Source organism: Colletotrichum jinshuiense, chromosome 2, assembly GCF_051148585.1.
Source record: "Colletotrichum jinshuiense chromosome 2, complete sequence".
Classification (NCBI taxonomy): Eukaryota; Fungi; Ascomycota; class Sordariomycetes; order Glomerellales; family Glomerellaceae; genus Colletotrichum; species Colletotrichum jinshuiense.
In genome coordinates, this window is record NC_139309.1 from 27,002 (window position 1) to 40,825 (window position 13,824).

Sequence of the window (13,824 nt, forward strand, 5' to 3'; positions counted from 1 at the left end):
TGCCTAGCCCTACCCCTGCCAAGCCCTACTGGGTCCCACCAGGCCCATCCAGGGCCAATGAGAGGAGGGTTGGGCTTTGAAGCCTTTCATGGCCGTGAAGGGCGCGCCCCTTTGGCCTCGAGCCTGGCCGGCGCCGAGGCAGCGGGAGATGGGGCGGGGCCCGGGAGGGGCCCGGGAGGCGCGCATATATGCAGGCGGCCTCCTTGCAGCAGCAGCTAGGCTGCTAGACAAACCTGACAAACAGGACGACGGCTGACAATGGGGCTAAATACGGCTCCAAGGTGGGAAAACAATAGCTTTGCTGTCTGGAAGCAGAGGGCCTTTACATGTGGGGGCTGTATATCGACCTATCTTTAGGCTGAAAGGGCAAACGGGTGAGAGAGAAAGAGAACAGCGAGGTCGTCAAGGGGTCACTGTTCAGAAGCTGAGTAAAGGCGAGACGTGTAGCGGTCTTCTAGTGACCGTTCTACTCTACTTTATTTAAGAGGGCTGGCGGGCACCAGCCTGTGTGAGGACTGGTTTAGAAGAGACGACCAAGATCGATCTAATCTTTCTTTTAGGCCAACCCAACCAGCCGGACTATTCATCAAGAGAAAAAACCCACCATTACAGGCTATTATTCTATTCACACAATTGCTCAGGCTTTGTTGCCTATCTGCTGTTCGTCTACTCAACCGGCTTATTAACTACCACACCAACGGCCGCATCGGGCTGGATCAATCGGCTATAGCGGCCCTTCAATCAATCAATCAATCAATCAATCAATCTATTAATCAATCCATCAATCAGCTGAATCGCACATCCGCAAACGGCTGCAGCAGGCCAGCAGCAAGGGAGGACGCCAGCTAGCGACACAAGGCCTCGCCACCCGTCCGACGTGCCAGAGGCAGCACGGAAGGGCGGCGTCATACAGCAAAGGCGGCTGGCCAACAACAAACTACAGAGGCCTGACGTAAAGGCGGCCGCAAGCAGGCGGCAGCTGCAGAACGGGGGAAGGCACAGCAGCCGGCTAGCTGCGCTGCAAGGGGAGGGGCCGGGCAAACAAGGACTGGCGGTGACACACGGCGAAGATGCCCTGCCACTGGAAAAAGAGCGCAAACGGCCACAACTCGCGGAGGGAGGATGCCGACTACGCCGTGTTCGACGGCGTGCGCTACTACCGCGAGGGCCGCCTGGTCATGCCCAGCTACAAGAAGGAGTACTTCGTCATCACCGACGAGGACAGCTTCGTAGAGGCGCTGCAGAACGCCTCGCAGCACTTTGGCAACAACACCAACGTCGGCGAGACACTCTACATTAGGGAGGGGACCTCGGTCAACGAAGAGCAGGGCACAGCCGGTACGTCCACCGACCTCGGCGTCGTCAGGTTCGCCGCGGGCCCGACGGGGCGGGGCAACAGGGCCGAGATCAGACGCTGGAGGAGGGGGCGCCGGCTAACGGATCCCCAGGCTGTCGAGGGCGGCGGACTGCGGCCGCCGCTATCACGGGCGACGGGGCGGGCGCGGCGCGGCGACATTGAGAGCATCAGCCTCAGCAGCAGCGGGGGCGACAACGACGCGGACGACGAAGACCGGTACGGGGACGAGAGCAGCGACAACAACGACCAGGACGACGAGGACTGCGAGATGGCGACGGGGGGCGGAACGCCGGCCACACGCAGCAAGGGGGCGGGGGCCAAGGGCGGCGGCAAGGCGGCGCAGCCGTCCTCGACGATTGCGACCACGGCCGCCGCCACCACCAGCACCACCAGCACCACCGGCGGCGGCGTCGCGGCGATGGAGCCCTACCGTGACGACATCACCACGCTGAAGGGCGCCGTCGACGGCATAGGCGGCGTTGTCGTCGCCTTCGACGAGGGCAAGCTCGAGGGCGCCTTCATGGCCAAGGGCTTCGCTGCCATCGGGCGCTACCACGAGGCCATCAGCGGCGTGGCGACGCGCTTCTCGGACGCCCTGGAGAGGGAGGCCACCGAGAGCGTTGCCCTTGACTTCCTCGACCCGGACAACTTCATGGCCAGCAGGCGGCAGGCGTTGCAGGAGCAGGCATCGACGCCGGCGGCGGCGGCGGTGGCCGCCGAGAAGGCGCCGGCGACGCGCAAGCGCAAGGCGGATAGTGGCGAGGACGGCGAGCTCGAGGGCTTGCCGCCGCCCAAGATGCACCTCCGCGACGCGCAGGACGATGGGGATGCCGTGCGGGCGTCGACGTGGAGGGTCTGCGCGCTGCAGCTGGGCGGCCGGCTGGCGGCCATGGGCGGCGGCGACCTCGGCGCGCCTCCCCGGGTGGGCTTGGTCGGCCGTGGTGACGGCGACGGCGACCTCTGCCTCTGGGCACTTTGCTGGAACGGTAAGGTGGTGGTGGCGCCCAAGGCATTCGTACGGGCCGTCGAGCGCTTCGTCGGGCTCCACCTGAGCGCCAAGGAGGCCTACAACTGCCTGTCGCTTTCCTTCCTCAAGACGATGCTGCGCGGCGAGTATTTTCCCATCTTCACGGAGGCTGCGGCCCCCCGCACGCCTGGCCCTTCCACGTCGACAGCGGGACTCTTCACGCCGCCACGACCGCGAGTACAGCAGCCGGCGGGGAAGGATACTGCAGCAGCAGGGGGCGCCACGCCGGTACCTACTTGGCGTCTCGACACCACCGGCGCGGCCACAACGCCGAAGCTCACCACCACCACCGCCACCGCCAACACCAACACCAACACCAACACCAACAAGAACAAGACTGGCGGCGGCGGCAACACTGACAGCGGCAGTAAGGCTGACGCTGTTGACGATGCCGCCGCTAGGAAGGGCGACAGGACGGCGGTGCCGACGGCGTCCCCACTAGGCGGCGTGGTCACCAACGCTGCCAGGGCCAAGGCGGCCAAGTTCTGGAAGGAGGCGGCGGCCAACGGCGAGGTCCGAGGCAAGATCGCACGGGTGACGGCGGCATCGATGCTGATAACCTCCCACGGCGGCGTCGAGTACTGGTCGCGTGTGACGCGGGACGACATCTACAGGAAGGCGGAGGATATCGACGACGAGCTGTTGACGGGCTACCTAGGCATCGACGTTGCTGACCTGCCGCTGGTGAATGATGAGATCCAGATTGAAGAAGAGGACGACTGGGACAGCGCGCAGGAGGATATGGATATTGAGTAGCTTAGCTGCCTGGCGGTTAGTGACGTTCTGGCGTTGTTTGTAGTGTAGCGTCTGTTGGCTGCAGATCGATAGATTAGAATAGATTAAGGCTTGACGCCTCTTATTGTAAGACTGCCCCCTTATTACTTTTATACTAACTACAGTTAGTTGGCGCCTTATCTAGATAGTTATAAATTAGAGATGGGGATGGGGATGGGGATGCGGAGGTTGACCCTTCACGGTCATGAGATGGAGATGGAGATGGAGATGGAGATGGAGATAGAGATAGAGATAGAGATGGGGATGGGGATAGGGATGGGGGATGTGGTTGGGGATAGGGTTAGGGAGGTTGACGCTTCACGGTTATGAGATGGGGATGGGGATGGAGATGGGGATAAAGAGGTTGACGCTTCACGGTCATGAGATGGGGATGAGGATGGGGATGGGGAGGTTAACCCTTTACGATTATGAGATGGGGATGGGGGTAGGGATGCAGGGGTAGGGATGCCGAGGTTGACCCTTCACGGCCATGAGATGGGGATGGTGATAGGGTTAGGGAGGTTGACGCTTTACGGTTATGAGATGGGGATGGGGATGGAGATGGGGATGGGGATGGAGATGGGGATAAAGAGGTTGACGCTTCACGGTCATGAGATAGAGATGGAGGTGGAGATAGGGAGGTTGACGCTTTACGGTCATGAGATGGGGATAGGGATGGGGATGGAGATGGGGATGCGGATAGGGAGGTTGACGCTTTACGGCCATGAGAAGGGGATGAAAATGGGGATAGGGAGGTTGACGCTTTACAGTTATGAGATGGGGATGAGGATGGGGATGGGGAGGTTAACCCTTTACAGTCATAAGATGGGGATGGAGATGGGGATGGGGATAGGGAGGTTGACGCTTTACGGCCATGAGATGGGGATGGGGATAGGGATGCAGAGGTTGACCCTTCACGGCCATGAGATGGGGATGGGGATGGGGATGGGGATGGGGATGCAAAGGTTGACCCTTTACGGTCATAAGATAAGAATAGGGATGCGAAGGTTGACCCTTTACAGCCATAAGATGGAGATAGAGATAGAGATAGAGATAGGGATGGGGATGGGGATGTAGAGGTTGACCCTTCACGGTCATGAGATGGGGATGGGGATAAGGATGCAGAGGTTGACCCTTCACGGCCATGAGATAGGGATGGGGGTAGGGATGCAGGGGTAGGGATGCCGGAGTTGACGCTTCACGGTCATGAGATGGGGATGGGGATGAGGATGTAGAGGTTAACCCTTTACGGTCATAAGATGGGGATGGGGATTTAGAGATTAACCCTTCACGGCCATAAGATAGGGATAGGGATAGGGATACAGAGGTTAACCCTTTACGGGCATGAGATATAGATGGAGATAGGGATGGAGATGTAGATGGGGATGGAGATAGAGAGGTTGATGCTTCACAGTCATGAGATGGGGATAGAGATGCAGATGCAGATAAAGAGATTAACCCTTAACGGCCATGAGACAGAGAGGTTGACCCTTTACAGCTAGGAGATAGAGATAGAGATGGAGATAGAGATAGAGATAGAGATGGAGATAGAGATGGAGATAGAGATGGAGATAGAGATGCAGAGGTTAATCCTTCACGGCCATAGGATAGGGATGTAGAGGTTGACCCTTTACGGTCATGGGATAGGGATGTAGAGGTTGACCCTTTACGGTCATGGGATGGAGATGGGGGGGCGACCCTTCACGGTCATGGGATGGAGATGGGGGGGGCAACCCTTCACGGTCATGGGATGGAGATGGTGGGGGCAACCCTTCACGGTCATGGGATGGAGATGGTGGGGGCAACCCTTCACGGTCATGGGATGGAGATAGGGCACTGATGGCTTTCACGGCCGTGAAGGACTACTCCTTACCGGTCGCCGTCGCGCGCGCGCGTCAGCCCCCCTTCACGGTCGTGGGACGGGAAAAGTGGAGCCGGGCGCCCGGGTGGGGCGGGGCGCGCCGGCTCCCGTCTCATCAAGGTTTTTATAGTCTATATAAACCTTAACTTTATATTTAGTTTCTAACAGCTGTAGCTTCTATTCCTTAAATACTTTAATAATAGCTATAAGCTCTTTATTATAGATTTAATAGTTTAGTTTAGGTCTACTTAGTTTTCTAGAGAAGAAGGCGTAAGGGTGTAGTCTTCCTTCTTTATTACGTTATTTAAGTTGTCTTCTAATAGTATAGTCTAAAGTATTAGTTTTAAGTTTAAATAGTTTTACTAGGTCTAGTATAACTAAAACTAGTTCTAAAAGTACTTATTACTTAATTTCTTAAAATACTTCTTTTTATTCTTCCTTTTATTTAAAGGGAGTATCTTTTTAGGTAAGCTTAACAAGTAGGTTGATTTTACTAGAGTACCCTTTAAGGAATTATCTATAGAAGTTAATAAATCTAAGAAATACTTAAATATCTTTAATAGTTTTTAGTTGCAGCTAGTCTTTAACTATAGCAACTTTTCCTTCCTTTATACGGATTTCGCTAAGTGTAATAGTAAATCCTAGAAAGTTAACTTTCTTATTATAAAATTCTATTTTCTTAAGTTCTACTAGGAGCTTTACGTCCTATAGTCTCTAAAGTACCTTATATACGTATTCCTTATAAAGTTTAAGCGTTAGCAAGAAGATAAGGATGTCGTTAAGGTAGATAACTATAAAGATGTTTAAGAACTCTTATAGGATGTAGTTAATTATAGTTTAAAACGTAGTAGGTATATTAGTAAGTCTAAAAGGTATTATAAAGTACTTAAAGTATCCTCTTTTTATATAAAACGCCGTTTTCTATTTCTTACCTTCCTTAATTCTAATTAGGTTGTAGGCTTCTTTAAGGTCTAAAGCTGTAAACTATTTTACGTTATATAATAGATCTTATAGCTTAGTAATTAAAAGTAGTAGGTAGTAATTTTTAATAGTAATCTTATTAAGCTGCCTATAGTTTATATATAATTAAAGCTTCCTATTTTTCTTTAGTATAAAGAGGATAAGATATCCTACTAGTAATATAGAAGGTTAAATATAACTCTTCTTTAGGTTTTTATTAAGATACTTATTAAAGGCTTCTTGTTTAGTTTTATTAAGTCTATAGATCTTATAAAACTTTAGGTGTATCCCTTCTTTAAGGGTAATTTTATAGTTATATACGCTGTATTTAAGTAACCCTGTTTCTAGTTCTCCTATAAACAGTTTAATATATTTATAGTATTCCTCTAGGATATCTACTAAAGTGTATTTTATTAATAGTTTTTCTATTTCTATTATACTAGTTTTAATATAAGTAATATATTATTATCTTAAAGACTTATTTAAAGCCTACTCCTTATAGTGCTGCTTAGTAACTAAGTTTATCTATTAGAGCTAGCTGGTTCTTTAATTTATCTATAGGTTATACTTTTATAGCTATAGGATTTCTAGAATAACATCTATATCTTCTATTATTATAATATTAAAGCTAAGTTGTTCTTTTTAGCTATAGGTAACTAAAGGGAGTTATATAGTCTCTTTATTAATAGTACCTCTACTATATTTAACTATAGTTCCTTTTATATTCCTAAGAATATATATATTTTATTTATTCTTCTAGAGGATATTAAGTTTATTTACTATTTATAGTAATATAAAGTTTCCTTATATACTACTATTAATAATTATAGTTATTATTCTTTTATTAATAGTTACCTTAATTCTTAAGTGTTTATCGTTTTATTAGCCCTTAGTAGTATATAAAGACTTATATTCTATTGTTATTTAAAGTCCCTTTACAGACGATAGGGGTTGTTTTTTATTAATCTCTTACTATCTAAAGATTAAATCCTTAACCTAAAAGGGCTAGGTCGTCCTTCCTTTACTTCTTTAGTATACCTTTAAGTAGCAGCCTTAGGTATATAGTATAGTTAGTATTAGTCTTTTCTATAGTGTTACTAGTAAAGGTTGCTGCTGTTAATATACTTTATAGGGTATTTAAGAGAGGGTGTAAATATAGTAATACCTCTTTCTATTTTCTTAAGCTTCTATTTAAGTAGCTGTTAGTTTTAGTATACTTTTAGAATAAAGTTTACTTTATATCGTTATAGGAAGAATCTATAGTTATATTTCTTTTCTAAGTAAAAGGTGTATTTATCTTTAATATATTCAGCCTAGAATATAGTATAGTAGAAGGAGTATTCTATTTTTAGGGTTTTATAGTCCTTTAGGGTTAGGCTTACGTTTAAGAAGTATTTTAAATCTTTTAGGTAAATCCTAAAGAGGTGAATTTCTTACTTATCGTTATAAAGGTTAATTTCTTTTTTTACAAGTTTATTAAGTACGTTATACTTATCGTTATATTCTTTATTGTCTTTACTAGGATCATCCTCTATCTAGAATTCTTTATCTATCTTACTAAGGTAGTAATTATTAATACTCTTAATAATAGCCTACTAAAGTTCCAGCCTTAAGGTGTTAGAATAAGTTTCTATAATCTATTAGTTTTATAACATTTCATCTAGTTGTTAGTTTGCTTTCTTAATAAATCTAGATCCTATAGAGAGGGTTTTTATATCCTCCTTTTTATCTAAAGCTGTATTCTTTTACATCTAGAGTTAGGGGTTATATATTTCCTCCTCTATTAAGGTAGTAAAACTAAGTTAAAGTTATCTATTTAGGATTCTTATTACAATAACGTTTTTAATTTAGTCTTCCTTATTATCGTTAAGATCTTTAAATCTATAGGTCCCTTTAGATTCTTTCCTTATAGCTAGTATAAGGTTGTAAGTAAGGTGAAACTACTATTAAGAGTTCCCCTATACTATAATCCTTATACGGATTCGTTTTTTAATAGCATCTAGTATATCTACTATATATAGTTTATTAATTTATTATTTAGTATAGTCTCTTACTATATAAAGTTTAAGGATAAGTTAGTTGTTTCCTTATTCTAGCAGTTAGGCGTCGTTTTTACTAATAAGGGGTTTATTTATACTTATCTTGTAGCTAACGGCTAGAGTCTTACTAGTGCTAGTCTTCTTAAGGTATCATCCAGCTTATTTCTTACTATCTTAGTATATAAAATAGTTATTATTAAAGTAAGTAGTCTAAGAGAGTTGTTTATATAGCTGCTCCTCCCTCCTAGTAGCTTCTATAACGCTAATATTCCTTATTTATTCTAGTATAAGTTAGAATTTAAGCTGCTTAGGTTACTTATAGTCTTACACTATATAGCCTATCTTATTATAGTTGTAATATTTAATAGTCTTAAAGTCTTAAGGTAGGCGTTTATTATCCTAAATGCTTACACTTAAATCTATAGGTCTACTATAATATCTATAGGTAGTACTATTATAATAATTCCTATACTAGTTTTAGTTATCCTACTTAGATTAGTATTTCTTACTAATATTAGCTTCAACCTTACTATTTTAAGTTTACTATCCCTTTTATTTAAGTTGTTATTTATATAGGCGGTTGTTAATTTTAACAGCTATATTAACGTACTTAGGGAATTCATCTAGCCTATTAGTATAAGCAAGTTCATCCTTAACTTCTTTATAAAGTCCTTAATAGAATTTAGCTATAAGTACTTCTTCTCTCTAGTCTAATTTAAAGGTGATTTATTAAAATTTAGTAGTATATTTACTAGTTGAGGTCTTTTAGACTAAGTTTATAAGTTTCCGTTTAGCTACTTGTTCCTTATTAGGGTTACTAAAAGTTTCTTTAAGGCGTTTTTTAAAGTAGTTAAAGTTATTAAAGACCTTTTTAGTTTTATTATCTTAGTCTTTCTTAGTGTTCTCTAGGTAATCCCTTATAGTTAGTTTAAACTAGGTAAAAGCATCTTTTTTTAAGAAGGATGCTGTATAATATACCTTATCTGCTTCTATAGTAAAGGAGTTACTATAGAATTATAAGTAGGCTCTAGTTCTAGTAAGGTATCCTTAAAGCGTTTCTAGAGTTCTATTAAAGGGGTCTAGGTTAAAGTACTTAGCCTAAAGGGGTTAAACCGGTTGTAAGGCTGTAAGTTAAGTATATAGCTCTTTGTTTTCAGCCTAAAGTTACGTTATTATATTAAATAGTTACTAATTATTTAGTATAACTAGGGCTACTATAGTTACTAGCTTCTATACTAAAGTAGTAAGTATAGTAAGAGGTTATAAGGTGGCGCCTCTAGTAGATATAATATTATTAGTTTACTATTTAGTAAGTATTAAGGGCAACTTACTAAATAGAAGTAATTAAAGTATTACAGTTAGGTATCTAATAGTAGTATTTTCTACTAACAGGCGTTATAATAGATACTTAACAGTAGTTATACATACTATAAGTCGTTATAGTATAGCTAGGGGTTGTAAGTTGTATAGTAATTAGTTATATATTTAACAGAAGGAGTTAGTAGTAGTTTACTAATATAGGATAAAGAGAGTTATTTAGAGATGAATTATAAAGTTAATTACTAAAGAGCTAAGGGAAGTAATCTATCTAGTTCTAGTTGTAGAGTCTTATACTCTTCTGTAATTTTTATAATATACCTGGAACTAACGCCTAGAAGTTGGTCCTAATGTTAGACCGCCCTTAGCGTGTTAGTCTACCCTTATTAGACTGCTTCCCGTCTGTCGGTCCTACCCTATAAGACCGCTTATTGTTTATTAGTCCTTCTTATCATTACGTAACTTCCTGTAGTTCTTCCGTTACTAATTAGGCTGAGTCTAACCCTAATGTTCTTACGCATATAAAGGCTTATGCCGTCTGCGTCCTTGCCGCTAGGTGGGGCGTTATGTTTAGTAACTTGTTGGGTCGTAACATACTACCTAATCTTTCAATTTTTTCATCCTTTATGTTTTTCTAGCTGTTGTAAACTCATCTCTATATTTAAGCTATTAAACCATCTCATTATATTTAGAGAGTAAAGAGTACTATTTCCTTTTTAGTACACCTTAACTACCTTCTTACTATATTTATGTATTTTATTATAAGAAGCTATAGTCTAGTTATAAATGGTAGGTTATATATTAGTTATAGCAGTCTGGTGCTAGTCAGGCTCTATGCTTCCCCCACTGAGCAGGAAGCCGCACACATGCTCATGGCTGGAGGATCGGACCATCGCGTCCGTCCAGCTGAGCAGAATATACCAGTCGCCTCCGGCTAATCCTCGACAGGGGCAGTAGATCCGGCGCGCAGAGATTGCTCAACGCGTTGAAAGGTAGAAGTCGAGCGGATGATGCAGTCGCGTCCTGGTGGCTGAGAGGAAAAGACGGGTATTTATACGGTCGACATCACCCCACCTATTGAATCTGCCCTCAGAAAACAGCCAGGACATCCCAGTACCCCAGATACTTCACCTCATATTATCATATCACCTACTATTCCTTCGAGGAATCTGATACATGCACCATGGCCGCAACTCAAACGCGGTTTGTTGGCTCCCTTGAGCTCCCTGAACGTAGACAGCCTCTAACAGGCCGACCAGCACCGTGGAGACGCTCGGTCATGAGCCCACCAGGTGGGACTACGACCATACAAACGACCCCAGTGCTCCAGTAAACATCGAGGCTGAGCTGGAGAAGCTCGAGCCAGACCATGGCCATAATGACTACTCGCAGCTGGTTTTAATTCCCGTCTCGGATGAAGATATCGAGGCCGCCAGCAAGGTCGACTATGTCAAGTGGAAGCAAGAGCACGCAAAAAAACCCAACTGAGACAGATAGCCGCTGAACCGCTGAGCGACCCCTGCCGGCGCCCATTGCTGCTATTTGCTCAGGGTTGGGTCTCGAGTTTGCCGAGCACAGCTATCTCGGAAACTCTCTCACACTGGCCTGGGACGACGGGAAGTCCTACGTTGCCAAGAACAAGCCCTTCAAGCTATCCAACGGCCTGGAGGTAACGTACGGTCAGATCAACGGCCTGGCTGGAGACTTCTACGGAACCGTCAATCCCATCAGCGACGGAAAGGACCCCCAAGACCAGCGCAACCGGTTCCTGAGAGCGTGTTACTGGCTTGCGCAGGACACCATGCGCAACCCAGCCGAGGCCCAGAAGATACTCAGCATTCTCTCGACCGAGGTCGACATGGTGCAGAACGCCCTCGACAAGGGCCAGGACCCCTCCACTGTCTATCCCCAGATCCCCGACATGAACGCGCAGCTCCAAGCCCACACGGTCCTCCGCCCTGATGAGTGCCCCAGCTACCTAGTTCTGGCCAAGATCAACTGGGATCACTTTAGCGAAGATGCTCGCACGGCTTATAACGCATGCCACTCGGCCGCCTTGCAGGTCGCTGCCGACGGGAACCTGCAGCTTGCCTACGCCATGAATGCCTTTGGCGATCATTTCCTCCAAGACTCGTTCGCTACTGTCCACATGCGGACCCCGAGACGCAAGCTGCATGAAAGCACTGGAGCGGCTGATCTTTGCGCAAAGGTACTCCCTCTTTAACCCGGGCACCCTCGGCCAAGATTCACCCCAGTGGCTAACACGCGAGACAGTTCATGGATGATGAGGACAACGCAATCGGTCTCTCCGTCAAGAGCCTTATCGGGCGCACCTGGCACACCTTCGGAGACAAGTGCTTGCTTGACAAGGAAGACGTCTCCGACAAGAACGAGGCCTGGAACGCGGTACGCACATCTGCCGACGAGATCTACAATGCCTGGAAGACCAAAACTGTGCCCCAATACCCCCAGTACGCTGTATGGAACTATGCTCCCATCCTAAGCGAAGTCCAGAGCATGGTTGCGCCGCTCTTCCGGCCGACGGCCAGCGCCGCTCCGATATTAGGAAGCGCTGCCAGGCCAAGTACACGAACAACTACTGGTACTGGTCAACCGCCCTAGATCTCAAGAAAAGCGGTCTGTGGGACTATCCTATCAAGCCGACGCCGGATTGCAGTATCTGAGCTGCCCCTTGCTGTCTTTGGTCCGGCCTTTTCCATCCTCAAGAGGCTTCAGCACCGAGCGTTTTCTATCACTAGATTGTACTCAGACTAAGTCAAGGCTAGGGCTTAAGCTTAGTTAGATTGATAAGAACCCCTATAATAGAGAAAAGAATTCTGGTCTCTGCACTGCCTTTGAAGCGTCTGTTATCACACAGAAGTTTAACACTTAAGCAATGAATTGCCCTTGTACTTCTTCTTCTTATTTCTTCTTTATAGTGGTAGTATAGGCCTGATAAGGCTGGTACATAGCAGTCTTGTAGACAGGCAGCAGTACAGCTAGCAATCGATAGGCAAGCAGCAGTATTGCCTCTCCCTATTCTTTGCAGCTAGGCGACTGTTACGTAGCTGGCAAGCAGCAGCCAGACTGACAAGCAGTAGTCTTGCCTCCTCTTGTTCTGTATTATCTTGTAGTCAGGCTGGTAATTAGTATATAACTAGCAAGCAACAGTCAAGCTGGGAAGTAACGATCCAGCTGTTAATTACCTTGCTACAGGGTAGCAATCCTATCGGCGGGCATCACTCCGTACGAGATACCTTAGCGATTCCAACACTAAGAAAGCTATGTTTTCTAGTCAGTTCTTTATGATATAGATACTTTTTAAATCTCTAGCGTTAAATCCTAGCGTACAGTGCCACTGTAATTGCTGTAGATATTGCCGTCATGGATCTACTATACAACACGACTCATTCCTCTTAGGAAACTCATTCCTCAGGACCTTGGCCGCAGCGAGCGAAGCCTCAGCCATTGACTTAACACGCTGCCGGTCACGCTCTGAAAAGCCTTCCCCCCATATGTCTCCTCCCATGCAGTTTTCCCAGGCAGTCCTCCTCGGGTGCGGGACGACAATGTCGTCCATCCAGCGAGTTGTGTCGCTTTCGCTGAAAATTTGAATGGCTCCCATCAAGGCCATCCTGCCTCCAAACTGGAAGCTCCTCACCTTTGCATCAACACCCTCGGTGTGAAGCCAATACCTTGCGAGCACCGACCTCCTACTGAAGATGTACAGCGATGACCACTGAATGGCGATGAGGGCGACCAGTGCGACGCCGTCCCATCCCTTGTGGCCGGCGACAAACGTCATAGCGACCAGCTGAAGGACATGCGCGGCGTCAAACCACAAGGCGGCGAGGTGCTGCCTCCGGCCGTCCGGGACCGCAAACATGGATTTATTGAGCAGGCTGTCCACGACCCCTCGGTCGCCAACCAAGAGATACCATTCCGTGGCATTTTGGTGAGCGGCGAGGAGCATACAAGCATTATGAGGTTCGTTGCTGCTGAGGTATCCATGCGTTCGCTCGATGGGAATGCTCCAGGCGACGAGGTCGCACATCGCACAGCAGACTGTAATGATAGCTGTGCCGTAGGCGCCTAAGAGGCAGAATATAACGGCCAAGCCCATCCGCAAGACGAAGGACAGGACCTGATACCATAGGGACTTTTGCAGTCGCCGCAGCGAAATTTGCAGAGATGGTCGGCCGCGAGTGCGGTAGAAGTCGAGGACGTGCAACACCTGACATCTTCTCGTCTTTGCCATAGACAACCTCTCGTAAGATGCCGTTGTAGTATCTGAAGCTCCAGTTTTCTCAGAAACAATATCATGCAACTTCTCAGGCATCCTCATTGGGGATTGGTTTGATCGCCCCAAAAGATTGTTAATCAGTGCCGAGGTTGCTGCGCCATTGGCGCAAGGGAAAACGCTGCCCCAAGAAACATCCCATACTGTACGGCTGGAACCGCCCCTTTCGCTGGCGCAGTCCATGACTTT

General features: G+C 46.5%; 3 protein-coding genes across 3 annotated transcripts; 2 read left to right on the forward strand and 1 right to left on the reverse strand.

Annotated features, from left to right (window-relative positions):
• Positions 1–1,070: 1,070 nt before the first annotated feature.
• Positions 1,071–3,140, forward strand: EsH8_II_000005 (uncharacterized protein; the record flags this gene model as incomplete). Its single annotated transcript, XM_083263303.1, has 1 exon — positions 1,071–3,140. One exon carries the CDS (start codon positions 1,071–1,073, stop codon positions 3,138–3,140), a length of 2,070 nt encoding a protein of 689 aa, XP_083120625.1.
• Positions 3,141–10,518: 7,378 nt separating this feature from the next.
• EsH8_II_000006 (uncharacterized protein) lies at positions 10,519–11,957 on the forward strand (the record flags this gene model as incomplete). The annotated part of the gene is made up of 4 exons (XM_083263304.1): positions 10,519–10,538; positions 10,595–10,789; positions 10,914–11,544; positions 11,610–11,957. 4 exons carry the CDS (start codon positions 10,519–10,521, stop codon positions 11,955–11,957), a joined length of 1,194 nt encoding a protein of 397 aa, XP_083120626.1.
• Positions 11,958–12,717: 760 nt separating this feature from the next.
• On the reverse strand, positions 12,718–13,593 carry EsH8_II_000007 (uncharacterized protein; the record flags this gene model as incomplete). Its single annotated transcript, XM_083263305.1, has 1 exon — positions 12,718–13,593. One exon carries the CDS (start codon positions 13,591–13,593, stop codon positions 12,718–12,720), a length of 876 nt encoding a protein of 291 aa, XP_083120627.1.
• Positions 13,594–13,824: the final 231 nt, after the last annotated feature.